This window comes from Notechis scutatus, chromosome Z (assembly GCF_049901735.1).
Source record: "Notechis scutatus isolate UNSWTSFEM ecotype Mainland chromosome Z, rNotScu1.2, whole genome shotgun sequence".
NCBI lineage: Eukaryota > Metazoa > Chordata > Lepidosauria > Squamata > Elapidae > Notechis > Notechis scutatus.
Window position 1 is genome coordinate 71,677,539 of NC_142025.1, and position 20,920 is coordinate 71,698,458.

General features: G+C 39.1%; 1 protein-coding gene across 10 annotated transcripts in view; it reads left to right on the forward strand.

The window, feature by feature from the left end:
• Positions 1 to 20,920, forward strand: part of HECW1 (HECT, C2 and WW domain containing E3 ubiquitin protein ligase 1) — a 307,384-nt gene that overhangs the window by 253,826 nt on the left and 32,638 nt on the right. For 9 of the 10 annotated variants that reach the window (XM_087945048.1, XM_087945049.1, XM_087945044.1 and 6 more), the window contains 4 exons: positions 7,545 to 7,650; positions 10,083 to 10,179; positions 13,929 to 14,012; positions 16,063 to 16,172. In XM_087945048.1, coding sequence (XP_087801174.1) covers positions 7,545 to 7,650; positions 10,083 to 10,179; positions 13,929 to 14,012; positions 16,063 to 16,172 — 397 coding nt within the window. The remainder of the gene's footprint in view (positions 1 to 7,544; positions 7,651 to 10,082; positions 10,180 to 13,928; positions 14,013 to 16,062; positions 16,173 to 20,920) is intronic. The other variant, XM_087945050.1, reaches the window with a different exon arrangement.

Here is a 20,920-nt window from a genome sequence, read left to right on the forward strand (position 1 = left end):
TGACGATTAGCAGACAGCACTCACGAATTGTGTGATTGTGGGAGATCTGCAGCTGTAGTTCATCCACTTTGTTTACGAGGGATCTGGCGTTTGTGAGGAACATAGATGGTAATGGGGGTTTCTGTGGTCTCTTCCTCAATTGAGTTAGTAGGCCTGCTCTGCCTCCCTGCTTCTGTTTTCTCTCCCTACGCTATCTTCTACTCTTGCTTAATCCAACAATAATCCACAGAGCTCCTGGAGATCTTGCTAGCTCCAATGGGATATTGTGGGATTCTGTATAAGCATAGGTGACTTCAGTTTTGAGTTGCTGTCCTATACTTATCAGGTCTTCTCAACAGTATGTTAGTCGATTGCAGGATGGAATAAAATGCAGGAACAAAAAGAAGTAAAAACACAAAAAGAAGAACAGTCATCGGGAGCATTGAGCCGCTGTGACCATGTGTGCTGCCATCTTGTGACCAAAACTTACCTGTCCTGCACTTACCTGTGATCCAAAACGAGTCATGCGGGGACTCCTGGGTTGGGTGGGGCGAAGTGGGTGGGGCCAGCCAGGGGTGGGATTTGCCAATTCGTCGAACTGGCCATAAAATTAACAACCAGTTCACCTGAGCTGCTGCAAACTGGTAGCAGGCCACCCCTCAGCTGCCCCCCCCTCCACTCTTTCCCCACCACTCCTCCCCTGCCACATGGCCCTGGGAAATTTGCCATTGGACAAATTGCCCTTATGTATTTATATCTTTTCTCTGATCCTTGCCTTCTGAGCACCTGGCCCTCAATTCAATTTGCTGCTGGGCACATTTAGTGGTGCCACTATGGCTGAAGTTCATTTCTATCCAAATTATATTCAAGAGCAGAGAACTGTTAATAGGATCCTGTGTTAGCTGTCCCTAATTGGGATAAAAGCACTTTGGACCAGGGATGGCCTGCTACTGGTTTGCATCGGTTCAGGTGAAACGGTTGTTAATTATTATTTTTTTAACAAATTTTATTCAGCTTTTCACATTAAAAACAAAATTCTCTTTTTAGTGGACAACATATTTCCCGGTCATCACCTTTACATACAAATATGACAGCAATTATACATTCATATATGCATATTTAATTCTATTATTACCTTTTCCATTCCAAATTTTCAGTAAGGAGAGAAACAAACACATTAATTCTAGCCTCTTTCATTAATCTCAATCGAAACATCTTTTTGTTTCATTTCAATTATTTCAAATATAATCCTTTAATATTTATTTTAAAAATAAAGATAAACAATATGTGTTTGCCTAATAATAATAATAGTAATAATAGTAATAGTAATGATAATAATAATAAAAGGTTACCAATGTCTCTCTTTGCTTTTAATAGTCTATATTAACTTATTAATTTAGTTGGTTCTGTCATATTCCCTTTCCATTACACATTATTTTTATAAATTCTAGATTAATACAAATTTTAACACTAAAAAAAAACCAAGTATAGGTTTCCCCCTTTTACTGTTTTGAGTGGACACCTCAATGATTAAAATATACCTTTATTCCCTCATCTAGATTCCCAATAAACCATTATTTTTAAGAAGTTACAATAATAATCATTACATCTTTTCATTTGGATTCCGCAGCATATTTTTAATAAGAGTTATCAGTATCTATATTAAACTATTTTCTAAATATTTTTAATTGCAGAAATATTCTTATTACCCCTTGTCACCCTGCAGAATCCCCTTTTTAATTCATCAACCATTATCTCTGAAAAAACAATTTCTTTTCAACATTTTACTATTTCCGTATTTCTTTATTTCATGCACCTGTTTCTTACTGCTTCTCCTCCCCCTCTTTTCCCCATATCTTTTCTCATTCCAGTTTATATCCCTCTCTTTCTTAATATGTTCCTTCCCCCCCCCCTTTTTAAGTTTTTATTGGTTTTTAAAAACAAACATAAACAAAACATAAAAACATCAAACTATCTTCCATATATGTACATACAGTGTGCCGGTTGGTTTACAAATTGTTTTGTGCTTCCATTTCGTAGTCTTCAATTACAATTACATTGCATATAATCTCGTATTTTCATTCAAAAATTAAATACCTTAGTATCATTATTAATCAATCATTTGACTATACTTTTATTCATTCATGTTTTACAAGATAATCATAATTTACTTAGTTTGTTTTATAACAGTTCATATTATCATCCCAAATCTATCCTAAAATCATTTTGTAGATATAATAAGAAAGAAGTACATCTTTATATATTTATTATTTTCTAAAAGTCTACATATTTCATTACTGTATTTTATTGTCTAACCATTGATAGAATAGATCCCAAATTTTATAAAATTGTTTATTCTCTTGTTCTCTAATTTCAAATGTCAATCTACTCATTTCAGCACATTCCAATATTTTCTTAATGATTTCCTCCTGTGATGGTGTTTTCTCATTTTTCCAGTTTTTGGCAAATACAATCCTAGCTGCTGTTAATACATTTACAATCAGATATTTCAAGTCTTTACTATATATTTCAGGTAAAATTCCCAATAAAAATATCTCTGGTTTCAAGTCTATATGTTTTTTGTCATTTTTTCCAACCACATGTGGATTTTAGTCCAGTATTTTTTAGCATCCGCACAAGTCCACCACATATGGTAATATGAGCCAGGTGTCTGATGACATTTCCAACATTTTTCGGATTTATTCTTGAACATTCTTGCTATTCTTGTCGGGGGGAAATGCCACCTGTAAAACATCTTATACAAATTTTCTTTATATGCTGTTGACATTGTCATTTTATAATTTTGACACCACAATTTTTGCCATTTCTCTAAATCAATCCCATATCCAAAATTCTTCCCCAAGCAATCATAGTTTCTTTAACTTGTTCTTCTTCTAATTTAATTTCTAATAAATATCCATACAATTTTTTAATCACCTTTTCATCAGTACCTGTCAAAATCTTATCTAAATCAGTCAATTTATCATAGAAACCTTCCATTTTAGAACCTTTATCATACCTTGAATGTATTTGCACATATGAAAACCAATTCATCTTTATACCTTGTTCCTCTAGTTTTTGTATAGATTTGAGTTCATCCTTTTCATTCAATATTTCACCATATCTAACTGTTTGTTCCTTTTTGTATATTATAGGATAAGAAAATGCTTCAATAGTCGATAGCCAGACTGGAATTTTCAAATAACATTGTCTTTTAATCTTCTCCCAGTTTAACCACAGAGACTCCCGTATATAATGTCTTCTAAAATACCCCTGTGTTTTAGTTCCTTTATATCATAAAAAAGCATGCCACCCCAACAACAAATCATGTCCTTCTAATGTCAACAATCTAGTATTTCTTAGTGTTATCCATTCCTTAACCCACATCAGATTTGTAGCTTGATAATACAACTCCCAATTAGGCAAACCAAATCCTCCTCTAATTCTAGCATCTTGCAAAAGTTTTAACTTTATTCTCGCTTTCTTACCTTGCCATATATATTTCAACACAATTTTATTTAAATCTTCAAAGTACTCTTTTCCAAGCCTAATTGGAATTGTTTGAAACAAATATAAAATTCTGGGTAATATATTCATTTTGATTGTTGATATTCTCCCTATTAGTGACAGTTGTAAATTTCCCCATTTCGCCAGATCTAGCGCTATCTGCTGTTTAAGTTTGATATAATTATTCTCTTTTAGTGTACTACATCTTGCTGTCAAATATATCCCCAAGTACTTGATCTTATTCTTGACCTGAATTTTCAATAGGTCTGCCAGTTCTTCCTTTTGTCTTAATAGCATATTCTTTGTCAAGATCTTTGTCTTATCTTTATTTATTTTCAAATCAGCCACCTTTCCATATGTCTCTATCTTTTGTATCAATTTTGATGCTGTTTCTAAAGGGTCTTCTAAGACCCTTTCCCCTTTTCTGCTGGGTCTTTCTGCCTTTCCTGACTTCACAGGTATTCCCCCTTTTGATTGCCTTCTTAAATTTCAACTTTTTAATCTTCCTTCTTTACCCACTTCTTTGTAGTGTTCTTTGTGTTAATTGTCTATTTAAAATGTCTTCTCCTTGAATCGCCTCCTCCTCCTCTGAAGCTCTTTGTTCTTCTTCTTCAATCGCCATTTCCATTTTTTCTAACACAGAGCAAAGTGATTCGCCTCTTTCCTGCAGTAATTCTCTCATATTTTTAAGTTCCATTTTTAATTCCCGAAGAGATACCATCATTACACACTCTTATATTTTATGATCGTTAAAGTCCACAAAAAAAACAAAACACTTTTACTTTCCTTCTTTCTTCTTTCAATTTTCTAAAGTTCTCAATTATTCCAGCCCAGGGTCTATAAAAACATCAATCAATCCCACAGTCAGTCTTTCCTTGCTTTTTTCTTTATTCTGGTTCTGCTTTCACTTTCTAAGATTCTTACATTGTTTCAATATTTCTTTAATGTTATATCCACACAAGTTCATTCAGAAACAGGATGCTTTCCCTTTTGTTTGAGCTCAAGTTTTTGTCAAAAGGTGGCACTCCCCATTATACAAAGTCCCCCTTCCCCCTATTTTTTTATTTAGGGTTTTTCAAACCTCAATATTCCAGCACAGTCCAGTCTCCAATTTGTAAACTTTATTATTATTATTTTTTGACAATCTTAAGTCCAGCTTTATTTTATGCCTGTTTATTCCCAAAATATTTTAGTCCAATTTAGTTAAATCTTAATTCCAGCTTCTTCCTTTCCCGGTTTGAAGCCCCGCTTAGCTGTCAAAAATATTTTCTTTTTTTTCCTCTGTCCCTTTTTAATTTCACTGCTCACTTTTCTTTTTTTAAAAATTCCATGTTACCTTAATCCCGGGGTTCTTTTGTTTAGTTGTATTGCCCAGTTGTCCCGGTTCAGATGTTATCCACCTCTTTCTTCCCTCCTGCACAAATCTTAATCCAGCTGAGTCCTCCTCTTCAGGGTGGCCATTTTAAACCACCGCTGCAGTCGTCTTCAGGGGGAAAAAGACCAAGCCCAGGGGGAGAGATGTGGCTCCCCTCAACCTGGCTTGCGGCTTCCCCTTACTCCACCGCCCCTCCAAGGCAGCTTCAGCCCCTAATTGTAATAATTGGGGCTCTCCAACAAAAGAGCACGGACCATAGCCGCAAAGAGTCACGATCTACAGTCCGTCAGCAAGGAGGCTCCGCCTTCTTCCCCAAATGGTTAATTTTATGGCCAGTTTGGTGACCAACAAATCCCACCCTTGGCTGCCCTTGTCCACCCCAGCCCACCCCTCCCAGGAGTCCCCACATGGCCTCTGGATCTCATGTAAGCGCAGGGCCCATGCAGAGGCTTGAGGAGGGCAAAAAACGAGCCTCCTGGAAGTTCCAAGAGGCCAGAAACTAGTCCATTTTTGGCCTCCAGAGAACCTCCAGAGCCTGGGGAGCCTTTTTCCTCCTCCTGGGGGCTCGAGGAACGCCTCCAGAGCCCAGGGAGGGCAAAAAATGGGCCTCCCAGAAATTCCAGAAGAGAGCCTCTGGAGCCTGGGGAGGCCATTTTCACCCTCCTGTAGGCTCAATCCCAAGGAAGGAGAAAAACAGGCCTCCTGGAAGTTCTGAAAGGCCAAAAATGGGCCCATTTCCAGCCTCCCGAGAGCTTCCAGAGCCCAGGGAGACCGTTTTCAGCCTCCTGGAGGCTTGAGAAAAGCCAACTATGATCTCATAGCTGCTGACCTTGCATCTCTGGCACCTTCTGTTCCCAGGTTGTATAATTGCAGAAGCCTGTTACAATACTTTTTTGCTCAAAGTCAATAGAATCATTAAACTATATGTAAAATAGTAACCCCCATAGCCAGAAAAAATAAATTACCAATAACAATAAGGAAGTTCCAATCCAAAAAAAATCTCTTTGGCGAAAAAACAAAACTTTAGCTAACTTTAGCTAACTTTAAAAGCTGCTATAAAACACGATGCCGTCAGACAAAGGCAGAATTCACCAATTACTACTGCAAACAAGAGGAAAAACTGTTACATACAAAACCCACCAGTGCATTCCATAATTTTGTAAATACCAAACTTAAAGACTCGAAAACCATACCACCCCTATGTGTCAGAATGTTCAAACAATTGGCAACTTCAAATCTCAACCAACAAATGCTGTCTTTCACATTGGCAACAAAAATCAGAACACTAAATACAAACTGGGAGGATACAACCTCGTAGACGATCCTCACTCTGTCAAGGAGCTAGGAGTACTCATTTCAAAAGATCTAAGCCCCAGAGCTCACTGTAACAGCATTGCCAAAAAGGCATTAAGAGTTTTAACCTAATTTTGTGAAGTTTCTTCTCCGGTAACCCTGTACTGCAAACCACATCATACAAAACCTTCGCCAGACCAATTCTCAAATACAGCTCATCTGCCTGGAATCCATACTGTATACTGGACATTAATACAGTTGAGCAAGTCAAAAGGTGTTTCATGAGAAGAGTACTCCACTACTTTGCCCGTAATAAAATATCTCATGCTACCAGGCTCAAAATTTTGGACCTAGACAACCTAGAACTACTCCGCCACAGTCTGATCTAAGCTCAGTACACAAAATTATCTGCTACAATGTTCTACCTGTCAATGATGACCTCAACTTCAACTGCAATAATACAGGGGCAAAAGATACAAACTCAAACTTGATTGCAGAAAATACGATTTCAGCAACAGAGTGGCCAATGCCTGGAACTCATTACCTAACTCTGTTGTTACATCCTCAAACCCCCCAAACTTTAACCTTAAACTGTCTACCATCGACCTCGCTCCATTCCTAAGAGGTCTGTAAGAGGGCATGCATAAGCATACCAGCGTGCCTACCATCCCTGTCCTATTGTTCCCATTTATCCGTTTATTCATACTCATTTATTATGTATATATTTATACCTGTTTATACTTACATGTTTATGTGTTATGTTCATACTTATACTTGTTTTCTCATACATGCTTGACAAACAAACAAATAAAATAAATAAAAATAAAACGCCCCTCCCCGCAGCCCATTTTCGCTCCCAGGCCAGGGTGGTGCAGGAGGCCAACTAGGCCACGCCCACCATGGCCGTGCCCACCCAGTAACCGGGCAGAGAATCAGTTGCTAATTTTTTTGAAGCCCACCCCTGCTTTGGACAGTGACATAAATTCTCAGGTCTCTTTGTGTGCAGCCTTCTATCTGCCTGGATGCACCTCTGAGAATATTATTCTTTAAGATTATTGTATGAGGTCATGCTCACTAGACAGAGAAGATAAATGGTAACTTTCATGCCTACATCCTAACTCCACTGGAAGATTTATTTCATGACGTTTCCTGAATCAGTAAAATCAGAAAAAATTACAAGATTGAGGCTTAAAGAGGGATAATGATTTTTAATATTCACACGCTGTCATGCTGTCAGAGATTGAAGTCCTAGTTTCATTTTTTTTCATCTTTTTTCTAGTTTGCATATTCTATCTTGGCTATGGTTTTATATAAATACATATTTTTTAAAATAAATCAATTCAACTTTTTTCTTTCAATATTCATAATTAATAGGAATTCTTTATTTCAGGCATCAGAAGTCTCTCGAAACAGAGGGGTTTCTTTGTTGACCAGACCAGCCAACAGCTTAGTAGCAGCAATTCGAAATCAGCACCATCATGAATCCTTGCCTCTTGGTATGTATCACTGCTTTTCAAATGTGTTCAGATAATATTGACTAATTTTTTTTAGCCAAAATAAAAGGCTCACTGCAGTTTCTGCTGTTGTTTTTTCATTTAAGAAATGTGGCTTCATTTAATGGACTAATGAGTTATTGCAACAGGTTTATCAATCCCCTGTGGTACAGATACACAGCAAAGTTCATTAACAAGCAATAAAACTGCTGCTTCATTGGAAATTGAACCTTCCCATCCTCTTGGCTACAACTCTTTAGAAATAACATAATTATCAGGTTTACCAGTGCTGTTGAATATCTAATTTAGCTATTGATAAATCACTCTAAATATATTGCATTCATGTATTAATGCCATTATGTATAAGCAACCTTTCTGGTTTTTACTTCACAATGAGGGTCATAACATATAAAAACAGATTATTAAATCCATAAAAGCATAGAGAGCATATCTACAAATATAGCATACATAAAAACAGCAAGGAAAGGAAAAAATGTGAAATAAATTGTTACTTCAGATGGGCTGGGATGGGCTTCCTTAGTCACACCCTTGTGGAATTTAAAGAAGTTTGTTTGTTTGTTTGTTTCAGAACAGCAAATCATGGATGTGCTAAAGAATAGGCCCAAAAGCAAGTCTATTTTTTTTTTCTTAGTAGACCACACATCTATTGTATTCCCGCTGGCTATCTTTTCATAATATAAGCCAAAATATTTCAAAAAAGTTGTGGGACAGCTGAAGCAACTGCAGTACTTCCAATGTGGCTCTTGTAATAGACTTCTCACAATCTGGAAAACAGAATGATGCAAAATACTAACAGCCTAGAACTTCAGCATATTGTTCCTATATTAGAGAAACAAGCAGCAACCTTCCCCCTTTTGCAAGAAGGTCAAACAGACCCTGCCTGAGGAGACTTACTGACAATGGAATTGTAAGGTACACACATCCGGTTTTCCTTGAAGACTCTAGAGACTGGATCTTTTCAGGATCTTTTTAACCATATGTATTGAAAGGGGAAAAAAGATTAGGTTTCAGAATCCAAGATATTGGGTGTGTGCACTTCAGTAATCAAGTAATAAGTAACTAATTCAGGCAAAGATTCTTTGATCCTTTGCTCACTCCACTTAAGCCTGGGGAGTTTTCTCTTTGAAACAATTTGGGGGAGAGGACTTGTCTGGAAACAGTGGGAGTGTTCACATCAATTATAGTGGAGGAATGTGCAGAAATTCTGTTCCTGTTATATTTTATAAATAAGAATTCTCTTACTCTGGCTCTGAGAAGTCTATTACATCTATTACATCTCCAGGGACAGGTGAAAGAAAGGATGTTGTAGGAAGGGAAAAACCTTGATAGAAGATCCATAGGCTAGATGAAGGTCAGGCGTTCAATTAGTACAAGTAAGCAAGCAGGATGAAATGGGTAGCATGAGCAATCCTATCCAAAAACACTGAGTGAGTATGCTATGCTTTTCCCTATCATTATGCTATGAATTCTGGTCAGCAGCATATCTGTTATATGCAAAGGTGCTTTTACAAAAAGACAACTGGTATTGGTATATTTCCTTTCACAACATTTCGCTTCTCATTCAAGAAACTTCTTCAGTTCAATTCAATTCTTGGATGAGAAGCGAAACATTTGGAAAAAGTATCTTTGGTCAATACAATCCTGATGATTGAAAATGTCCATAGACATGTGGCTTTGCAAAATATTTCAATGAGATGCTCTCATAAAACATAAATGAAGTGCCATTTTATTCAAACCATTAAAGCATTTGCATATGGAAAGAGCTGAATACCGTGTTTCTCATATAATAAGGCCGGGTTTTATTATTTTTTGAGCCCCGAAAAAATGGCTAGGCCGTCTTTTTTGGGGTGACTTAATTCCCCCCCCCCCTTGCATCTTTGGGCGGGTGGGCAGCGATGGCTTGGATGTTGACCTGGGCGTTGGTGGGGCACTTCATATCGGGGTCAACGCAGGCAGCACCATATCCGGGTGTGCAACAAAAGTACTTCCTAACGGCAAGCCCCCCCCACCATCCCCACCATTTCGCATGTTTTAATATAGGCCTTAATTTGGGGGGAAGGGCTTAATTGCATTTCATGCCTATAAAACATGCTGGGAATTCCTATTGGGGGAGGCCATATTGTTGGAGAAACAGGGTAGCTCTTGGAGCATCACTTGAAAAAGATCCAAGCACTTTTGAAGGTTCAGATATGGATACTTTTTTTATTCAAAACAATGCTTTATTTAGCCCTAATCTTCCATGTTATTTTTATTTGTTAGATTTATTTGCTTCTTTCTTGTTAAATTATTCAACATAGACAAAATATTATTTTTCTAGAGTTATTTATAGTTTAATACTTTTAAAATAAAATTTAAGACAAAAACAATAAAACAGAAGAATGATTTCAAACTGGGATGTTTTTGTATTTTTTCAGCATACAATGACAAAATCGTCGCATTTCTACGCCAACCTAATATTTTCGAAATGCTGCAGGAGCGTCAGCCAAGTTTGGCTAGGAACCATGCACTCAGGTACAAAAGTCTATAGCTTAATTACTGAATACTCTGATAAAGCTAAGATAGGAAAGCCCCAAAGTGTGAGTAACATGGAGTTTGTTGATTACTATAAACCAGGGCTGCCAAACTCCCAGCCCGCAGGCCAGATGCGTCGTGCTGGTCATGCCCACACCCAGTTTAGCAAAAGGGAAAAAAAGTCCTGATATGTCATGTTACGCCACCGTGATGATATGAGTTTGACACCCAGGGGTGGGATTCAACCAATTTGGGCTGGTTCAGGTGAACCAGATGTTAATTTTATATCCAGTTCAGCGAACTGGTAGTTCTGAAGACCAGCTAGCCCTGCCCCACCTTACCCCACCCCTCCCAGGACTCCCTATTCACCTGGTTCTGGCTCCCAGGTAAGTGCAGTGAGGCCTCCTAGGCCCAAAACAGGGTGCAGGGGAGCGGTGCGTTCCCCCGCACGCCTGATTTGCCTCACAGGAAGTTCTAGGGAGGATTTCTAGACCCAAAACGGGGCGTGGGTGGTGCATGTAGAAAGAAAAAGAAAGAAAGAAAGAAAGAAAGAAAGAAAGAAAGAAAGAAAGAAAGAAAGAAAGAAAGAAAGAAAGAAAGAAAGAGGGAGGGAGGGAGGGAGGGAGGGAGGGAAGGAAGGAAGGAAGGAAGGAAGGAAGGAAGGAAGGAAGGAAGGAAGGAAGGAAGGAAGGAAGGAAGGAAGGAAGGAAAAAGAGAGGGAGGAAAGAAAGAAGGAAAGAGGGAGAGAGTCAGGGAAGGGAGAAAGAGAAGGGAGGGCGAAAGAGAAGGAAAGAGAGGAAGGGGAGAAAGAAAGAAAGGGAGCAAAGGGAGAAAGAGGGAAGGAAAGAGAAAGCGAATGAGATGTGAATGGATGGATAGAGGGAGGGAGGGAAAGAAAAAGGAGAGGAAGGAAGGACCACAAACCCTGGCACTAGACGCAGCTTCAGAGGATGCTTTGAAACAGCACAGCAATACAGGGCTGGAAGGGACCTTGGAGGTCATCTAGTCCAACAACCCCCTGTTCCAAGAGCATTGTTAAAGTGAGTTTCTCTCTTTTGACCCACCCAGTCACATGACCACCTAGCCATGCCCACCAAACCATGCCCACAGAACTGGTTGTTAAAAGAAATTGAATCCCACCCCCGTTGACACCCCTGCTATGGACAATGAGAAGTTACTTGTGCTTTGTGCTCATAAGATTCCAGATTAATTTGCTTAAGTTTCAATTAGAATATTGAAGTTATTGAAACCTAATGTATAGCTAGACAATCTGTGTTGGTCACCAGAACCAGAAATTTAGTCTGCATAAAAGTTGTTCTCAAATTACGACCACAATGGAGCCCAAAATTTATGTTGCTAAGTGAGACATTTGTTAAGTGAGTTAAGTGTCCCCTTTTACAATCTTTCTTACCATAGTTGTTAAGTGAATCATTACTGTTGTTAAGTTAGTAACATGAATCTGTTAACTGAATCTGGCTTACCCATTGACTTGTCAGAAGGTCATAAAAATGTGATTATATTCTCCTAGGAAACTGCAATTTTCATAAATATGAACCAGTTGGTAAGCTTCCAAATTTTGATCATGCGACCATGAAGATGCTACAATTGTCATAAGTGTAAAAAATGGTCATAATTCACTTTATTCAGTGCCATTGTAACTTTGAATGGTCATTAAACAAACGGTGTAAGTTGAGAACTACCTGTAATTCATTTAACAAATGCAGTGATTTGCGTTTCTGACCATGGTAAAAATTGTAGAAAAATCATCTGGTCATGTGATCACTGGCTTTATGACTGCACAGGCATATGATGGAAATTCCAGACCCAATTGTGGTTGTAAGTTGAGGACTAGTTATAAAGCATCCATAGTGAGAACACTGTTGATTAATAATACTAATTCTTTACTCCTTTAAAATAGTAGTAGAATAAAAGAGAAAGCAAAACTAGTTAGGTAGTATCATCAATCCAATGAACATGAATTTGGGGACATTCCTCCAATGAAGGAGAGGGGGACCATATGGGGTTGTGAAAAGTCAGGCACAACTTAGAGACTGAACAACAGAATATTAGATACTGAAAAGTATACTGTAATGTGGTTTTAGTTTATATTGTTAAATATATAATAAAGAGCTTATATCAGCAGTATAAATATCACATATAACTAGATTAAGAAATTTATTGACCATAGTGCATAAATATAATTTGGAATGTACAGTGCTTTGAATCAGAAGCTGAAAAGATGCTTTGGACTAAATATGGATGTGCTTGCCACATCTGTTGGCACCTTCTTGAAAAGGCTCTGTCTCTTCAAGGATTGTACCAATAGATGTTCACAGTATGCCTACATCCACTCTGAAATGGCTTGTTGCATGCTGCAAATTCCTTTTTAATCCAAACATGTATTTTCCTGGGATTGCGCAGCTATTGATATAACTCAGGAAAAGATGCTGGTTCTTCAAAGAAACACTAATAGTATGATATGCAGAGCCATGCTCTCCCTGAACTACATTTTCATCTTTGGATTTGAAACACTCCACATATGACTTATCAATTTATTTATTTAAGAAAATTTGTATGGACGCCCATTCAGCCTTAGCTGAGTGATGTTTGGATCACAATAATAATTTGTAAAATATCAAGCTAAAATGCCATCCAGAAGGGCATATTTTGGCAACATTTGATGCTTGACAAATGCCCATATATATAAATCCACCGTAAATTGTTACAATCTTTAAAAAGGAGGCAAGATCAAAAGATTGATTAATTTCATAGTTAGGCATGATAGGTAGAGATCCGTATACAGTCATCTGTACTATTCCATTGTGTGTTGATTATTAATATACATGTAGTCCTTGGTTAATAATGATAATCGTTACTGAGCACTCAAGAGATGCATAAAGCAACATAAAGCAAGATATCACATCCAGCTCTGACTTATGACAGTAGTTTCAGCAGTTCCAGTTGCTTATTGTTAAGCAAATCTTGCATGGTCATTAGACATGATGTCTTATGACTGCCATTTTTTACTTCCTTCTGGCTTCCCCATTTAGAGGTTAAGGGAAGCCATAGTGAAGGTCGCAAATTTCAATCACACTTGTCTTCTTTCTTTTGCTTTATTTTTCCTCCTTGCTGTTTTATTTATTTGTTTGTTTATGCATGCTGGGATCACTGACTAGTCTGATTTAATTTATAGGTCTAGACAAAAAGATATTTACTTCCAAAGAATTCAGTTTGGCTCCAGAAGACAAACATTTGTAAGATTTAGATGAGCCATGTTAATAAGTTAATTGTTTTTAACATACACTTTTCCATTAGGTGATCATTCTGATGATGACTATCAAATTATTTATTTTGTTCTCTTTTGTTTTAAACTAATTTCATTAATAATATAATAATATTTCAAATAATGTTTTAAGCCCCTTTTAATCAATTCTTCAATTATAATTTTGTTTGCCAAAAGACTGTCCACTCTACTTTCTTTACAACTTTTCCTTTTCTCATACGATCTGGACTGCACATTTCTGAACATTGTTAATTTCAAAGAATATTTCACCAGACCTTACTGCATTGTAAGTTGATTTGAATACAAACATTAGCAGGGCTTTATTAGAGAAACCAACTTACGTTTCTATACCAACTGTTTTATATTAGCTTTTGGAAGAGAAATGGATCAATATAGAATAAAAGGAATGTATCACATGGACTTTTCTTTAATAGATTATCAGTTTATGTATATGTTAATTCTCTAGGGAGAAGATTCATTATATTCGAACAGAAGGTACACAAGGACTTGAAAAATTGTCTTGTGATGCAGATTTAGTAATACTTCTGAGGTAATATACAATAATTATTTCTAGTACAATTTTATCAAATTTAAAAACAGGAATAAAAAGTTAAGAACCAAGAAAAAGAAAGAAAGAAAGAATAATCAAACAAAACGCAAGATAAAAGTGCAAAAAGAAAAGAAAACAAAAAAATTAAGAAAAAATGGCTTCTGACTTTCTTTGGTATAGATATAGATTAAAAAGTACCTCCAACTCTTACTCTAAATTTGGCAGTAGTCTATATTGCTTTCATAATTCCATTAATTCCTATTATCAAAACCCAAAATCAAAATTACATTTCCCTTTGTTTCTTGCAAAAAGCCCAAAGGTGGCTCTATTAACTCATTACTGTCTCTTAAAATATAACAGATAGTTCTTCATTCCATACTACATATCCTTTTTTATAAACTCTTCTCTAAATCTTTACTTTATGAACATCCAGTATAAAGATCCAGTAAAAATTAACCAAAATACCCAATAATATAAAAATAGAGTACCTTTTTCATTTGTTTCCCTCATCCCTCTCTTAACAATTAAACTTTTGTAAAATATAAAAATATTAAACATTACCAGAAATAATCACCCTCTATTTTGGAGTGACTAGTAAAACAAGAAGAAGCAAGCAACTTGCTGATTTGATAACATCAAAACTGATACAAAGATGAACATCGTACAACTAAATAAGCTGTTCTTGATAGGGTAGCATGGAAAGCACTTTCCTATAATGTTGCCAGGAGTTGGAAGGACTGAATGGTTAAAACAGCAACAGCTAATCCATTAAGCCATTAAACATTTCCAAAATGAACAATTGTTCAAGTCCACCAAATATAAGAACTCCTTATTTAATCATATTCAGATATAGTAGTTCTATATTTTTGTTCGTCTTCCTGCCAACCATTCTTAAGTCCTATAAATAAATTTCTGACTGCTGATTTCTTCTAATATCTTCTAGTATCTCTTTGTAGTTTCCATGAAGTAACCCCAATAAATTTCTTCTATTTCATTTTAACATAACAATTCACAGCATTTTTCAGTTTTTAAAAGATTATTCAGTTACATTTGTAAATGCAGTATATCCATTTCAGTTGCTTCCAGATAATTTGTTAACTTCAATAATAACATCTTGTTTCAATAAAGAGTTTCAAATTTTAAGCACTTCAGAGGCTCATAAATGAAAAGTTTCTGGAGGGGGTTTCTTCATCCAGAACTTAATCAATCCATTTGCCCTCCAGTTTCTTATTCCCCATGAACAAGTAATGGAAATTGAGGTTTTCTGTTTGGTTGATGAGTTGAGAGACAAGAGTCTTCCCTCAAGATCACAGTTGTGACACAGTCTAAATTTATGGACACTAGAATTGGCTATTTTCCCCATTGGAATCTGGAACTCAATTTACTTAATAATTAAATAATTTTTCCATATATAAATCCTTCCTTCCAAGAATAGCTACTTCAAATTTATATCAATAAATCTCATAGTCAAAAAGAAAGAGAAAATTCTACATAATTTTGGTTTACAAGGCCAAGAATGTTATTAGAAAAGTATGAGCTATCCTACAACTAAACAATGTATTAATGGGCTTTGAAAGAGAAGATTAAGTAGAAATACGTGGTGAAAATATGTTTGTATTTCATGTGAAGTATTGGTTTTTTTAAAGAATGTTTTCCAAATTTAGAAAGGTTCCTTTTGTTCAGAGGAAGGACTGAACAGTGGGAAGGACTTTGGAGGTCTTCTACTGTAGTTCAACCTCTTTTAGTTCAATTTTTATTCTCGGTTTTGGAATCTGTAAAAAGCAACTGGAAGCCAAGTTTCTCTTATATTACTTAAGACTATGGAATCGGTTGAGGAGATCAAATAAGTTTGATCTCCGTCACTTAAATAATTTTTTTGTAAAGTACTTGCTTTGGCTGGAGGAACTTTAAAACCTCTTAAGAAGTTGCCATCTAAGGCAGACAGTCTGTAAAGCACATACAGTGAACTAGTGGGCAAAATTGTCCCTGAGCTTCATATTTCTGGGCATTATTACACATAGTGAAATTCTCATATTTCTCTCCTTTTTAGTCTTTTTGAAGAAGACATTATGTCCTACATTCCTCTTCAATCAGCCTTCCATCCTGGCTACAGCTTTTCTCCCCGTTGTTCACCCTGTTCATCACCTCAGAATTCTCCAGGTAAAGGACTTGAGAGTGGATTCTGTGGCTAGATTTGTTTCTTGTTATCCCTTCCAAAAAATACAAAAAATAAAGAACACATACTGCCTTGTTTTTTTAGATGTCCCTCTCTTCCCACCTCCGTAGAAAAATATGATAAAAAGATATTTTTGCCAATATTTACTTTTCATAAGACTGAACAATTTATCTCTGTGTTTCAAAGCAGATCAATAGCAGCTTATAAGACTTTGTCTAAAGCATAATATTTTGTACGCATTATAAATGAATATTTTAGTTTATATCTCATCTGAGGAATCCTCTGCTAAAAAATGATGATTGACAGCTTTCTTTCATACCTTTATGCACTGTTAATTTGCAAGAAAGAATGAATATTGTGGTGTTAGCTTCAAAGCAAATGAATACCTACAGCGAGAGTCATAATAGCTGAAAGCTTCCTTGTAATGGAGGACTTATTTGGGCATGGTAAGAAAATATTTTCAGTATTAAAAAAATGCATAACAAAATCTTGTCACCATAAAATAGTATTGTGTATATGTTTGCTAGTGTAGCTTAGATTTTTTTCGATCTGGAATTTAAAAAATGCAATCAAGACACTATTCTTTGCATACAGAGAAATGTTTTCCAGAAGACGCAAGACTGAATTCCACACATTGTTACACAATTTCCAAAAATAGCTTCTCAGCATTATTATTTTTTCTTGCTCCATGTGAAATATTCTACAACAATATTTGAATCTGAATACCGCCATAAATGGTGGTAAATTTAAGACAGATAAAATTAAGTACTTTGCCATATATAACATACTGTGTTTCTCCTGTGTTTATATTTTTGAGCCACCAAAAAAGGCCCCAGGTCTAATTTTTGGGGAGGTCTTTTTTTAAAATCGGGATGGGAGGCAGAGGAGCAGGGGTGAGCTGCCCCTTATGCCTCATGCCACCTTGCCTAATGATCTTACCAGCAGCTTGGTCCATGAAACAGCTGGTCTGCAGGTGCACTCCTGTCACCAGTTCCAAGAAGTGCAGCTGCTTTTTGCAGCCTCTATCTGCAGGTGCTGGGCTTATAGCTATGCTGAGTCCAGAGCTCTTCAGGCCTGGCAGGTGTTGCAGCTCCCTTGCCGGCTGTACAAGGCAGGCAGGGGGCTGCCCCTGGTCACCTTCAGTGTCTCCCTCACCAACAGTGGCTCTGCGGCCACCTCGCCTTCTGCTCAGCCCAGCCACTGCCAAGCCCCAGCTGCTCCCCAGCAGCCTCCACTACCTTCCACTGGAGCTACCTCACTCAGAGCCAGCAAGAGAGCTGCAGTGCTTGCCAGGGCCTGAAGAGCACCAGGCTTAGCATATGCTATAAGCCTGGTGTCTGCAGCGCCAAATAGGCATGCAGGCCAGTGCTCAGCACCTTAAAGGCAGCAGCGGGCAAGGCGGAACAGGCAGCATGGCTTCACTGGAGGCTACTTGTGAAGGCTACCTGGCAGGCTGGCAGTCCAGCAGCACTGCCAGGAGGGCGAAGAGCCCCTGTGAGGCCAAGCAGCACCAGGGGAGCAGCTTGGCAGCCAGCATGGTGCCCGCCACAGCTGAGTAGGGTCCCAGCAGGCAGAGTGGGTGAAAAGCATCCCACCAGGCAGGCACTGAAGCACTGCCATTGCACACACGATTCTTGGAATGCTACTGATTTCACCATTTAGACCCACCTGCAGTGAGAGAACAGCCCTCATGATATTTCACAATTTTTTTCCAGCTTTTTTTTTTAAAATTGAGTAAAACGCTGACAACCGACGTTGATTTACCAGCTGGCCGTCAGTTGCAGGAGGCCCATTAACAGTGGGCCGCAGCGGCACAAAGGGCCAGAGCTCGATTCTGCCGCTAAAGCCTCTTCCAGCTGTCAAGAGGCAAGGCTTAAATAGCTAACCTGAGTGAGAAGCACATTGGGGCAATCCCGCTAATCGGTGCTGATTTTTTGAGCTTTTAACTGACTTTGGCTTCTTTTTGGCTCACGCTGAGGCCTCCTTTGACAGCTGTCGCCATTGACTTGATTTTTTGAGCCAAGGCTTTTGACAGCCAGTGCCTTTTTGGCATTGCGCAGAAATGTTTTGACAAGAAAACTCTTTAATTTGGATCCTGATTTTACTGCCAAGGCTTTTTGATAGCTGGCACTACCACCAGCTCAATAGCTAGCACTGAGGTTTTTGGAAAGGCGGCACTCTTTTGAACCTTGGCAGTTCACGCTGAGGCTTTTTGACATCCGGAGCCATCTTGGCAACTTGACAGTTTGTGCCCAGGCCTTTGACAGCTGGGCACTTTTAAAACTTTTTTGACAGCTAAGCAAGTTATCAAGGGAGCTCTATCGGCTGAGGGTTATTTTTAAATCTCTCAGCTGTGGCCAAGACAGCTTCCAGACTTTTTTTACCCTATAGCTATTATCAGCAGTTTGTTGCCCTCATATTACAGCAGCCAAGAGTTTGAGCAGACTCCCCTGCATGCCAACCACCACAGTCTATTAGCCACATCCCACTTGGAAACACCTGTTTGCAGGTGTGCAATGGAAGGAGAGGGCTCTGTTGGTTCCAGTGAGATAGGATCCAGAGCATCAGCCAGAAGAGCGATGTCTAAGGCCAAGGCCAAGGCCTCTTCTCCAGAAAGTCTTCCGAGGCAGCAGAGAAAGATGAGAAATGGCACCAGAAGGCACTGGAGAAGCAGCTGGAGAAAAGCCTTTGGGAGGCTGAAAAAAACAGACAATCAGCCTCCCCAGCAGCTCCTCCTTCCCATCCCTTTTCAGTCCCTCCTTTGGACCTGTCAGTCTCTAACAGGGACAGAGACAACCTGGGAGCCCAGCTTTGGTCACCAAGGGAAGCACCTGAGGCATTTCTACCTCAGGCCCCTGTGGCAGTTATCAACAGCAAAACTGCTCCAAACTTACTGTTTCCTCTCATGCCAGCAACAGAACAGGTGGAACAACAAACTAAGAGACCCAGGTTAGCATCTGAGGCTACCTTCACCCCAACTGCAGCGGGGCTCTGCCCAGAGGAATTCCTATCTCCTGACATGCTATGAGGTTTTGGATGTTGGAGGCAATCAGGAATGGCATTGTCGCGGGTGTACAACAGACCTGTCAGGAAAGGTCCCAGATGTCAGCCCCTTTTCCATACCGGGGCAACCTCAGCCCATACAACATAGGGTGGACCTCCCTGACTTCCAGGTACCACCCCAAGCCATGCACCAGATGGGGAACCTTCCAGAATTTCAGATGCCAACTCACCCCATGCAATACATGGGAGACCCCCTCAGAAGGTCAAGATCCTTATTCTCCAGTGTCATCTGAGGACACTGAATCCTCCCAGTCAGAAGAAGAGGGCCAGTTAGACAAGGATATGTCGGAGGATGAAGGGCTAGCTCCAGACCAGCCCACATTGTCAAGCCTGTTCTGTCTGCATCTTTTTAAGTCCTTGTTGTTCAAGGCCAAAAACACTGCATGCCTTGGCAATTCTCCAGCCGCACCAGACGCAGCAGTGACACCCGTGGAGTTGAATGACTTAATTTTCTTGGAACCAATTACAGAGGTGGATGTCATACCAGTTCCTAAGATGTTTGTGGACATGGTCCGATGACAGTGGACCTCCACAGCACCTATCCCAGTCCTACTGGTTACAATAGAAAGTTTTACAATTTAGCTCCTGACCTGGCAAGGGTGTATCAGACACCGTAGTAGATGAACCAGTGGTGGCCTTAGCAGCCTCCACTGCTGCCACACACACCACCCCCCACTGAAGTGAAGGATGCTTTAAGACTGGAGGATAAGAGGGTGCATCTAGCACTCCCTAAGATGCACCAGGCGGATGTCTGGGTCATTAAGGCAGCTACAGACACATCCCTTTTCACCCAAACCTCCCTCCGGTGGCAACACCATCTGCAGGAATCCATTCCTGCCACAAATATCAGGGCTTATCAAGACATTGGAAAACTAGTGGCGGCTACAGAATTTTCCACTGATGCAACTCTGAAAGCGGCAAAATTCTCCTCCAGAGCCAAAGCTTCTCAGGTCACAGCCCACCATCTGCTATGGCTCCACCATTGGCAGGCAGATACCAAACATAAATGGAAGATGGTCACTGCCCCCTTTGATGAGAACAAGCTGTTTGGATCCACTTTGGATCCCATCCTGGTAGAGGCACAGGACAGAAAGAAAGACTTGCCATCCCTTTTTCGGTGGTTTGATTACTGTCCCACCCAGTCCTTTCAACCCTCCTACCAGGGAAACAATTTTCAAAAATCCCAAAGGTCCTTTGGCTTTCATCAGGGCCAACAATTTGACAGGGCAGGTTTCCAAGATAGGAACAGGCAAGGATCCCAAGCTAAGCAGTCCTTTTGTGGCACGAGGAGCAAATCCTTTCATCGTCCCAAATGCCAACCCAACCCTCCCATTGAAGGCCGGTTGGCCCTTTTTGCAAACCAGTGGAAAATGACCACCTCAGATGCCTGGGTCTGAGAGACCATAAGATCAGGTCTCTCTCTGGAGTTTCTCTCCACACCCTCGAACATCTGTTTGCAATGTCCTGTCTCAAGGGATCCCTCAAAGAGGGCCCTCAAGGAGACCCGATCCAGCACTTGCTGGAGATCCATGCCATTCATCCGGTCCCAGTGGATCAACATGGGCAGGGGTTCTATTCCCTCTTCTTTGTGGTTCCAAAGAGTTTGGGGGGGGTAGAGGGCAAATCTAGACCTGAAGCAGCTGAACCGCTTTCTAGTTTACAGGAAGTT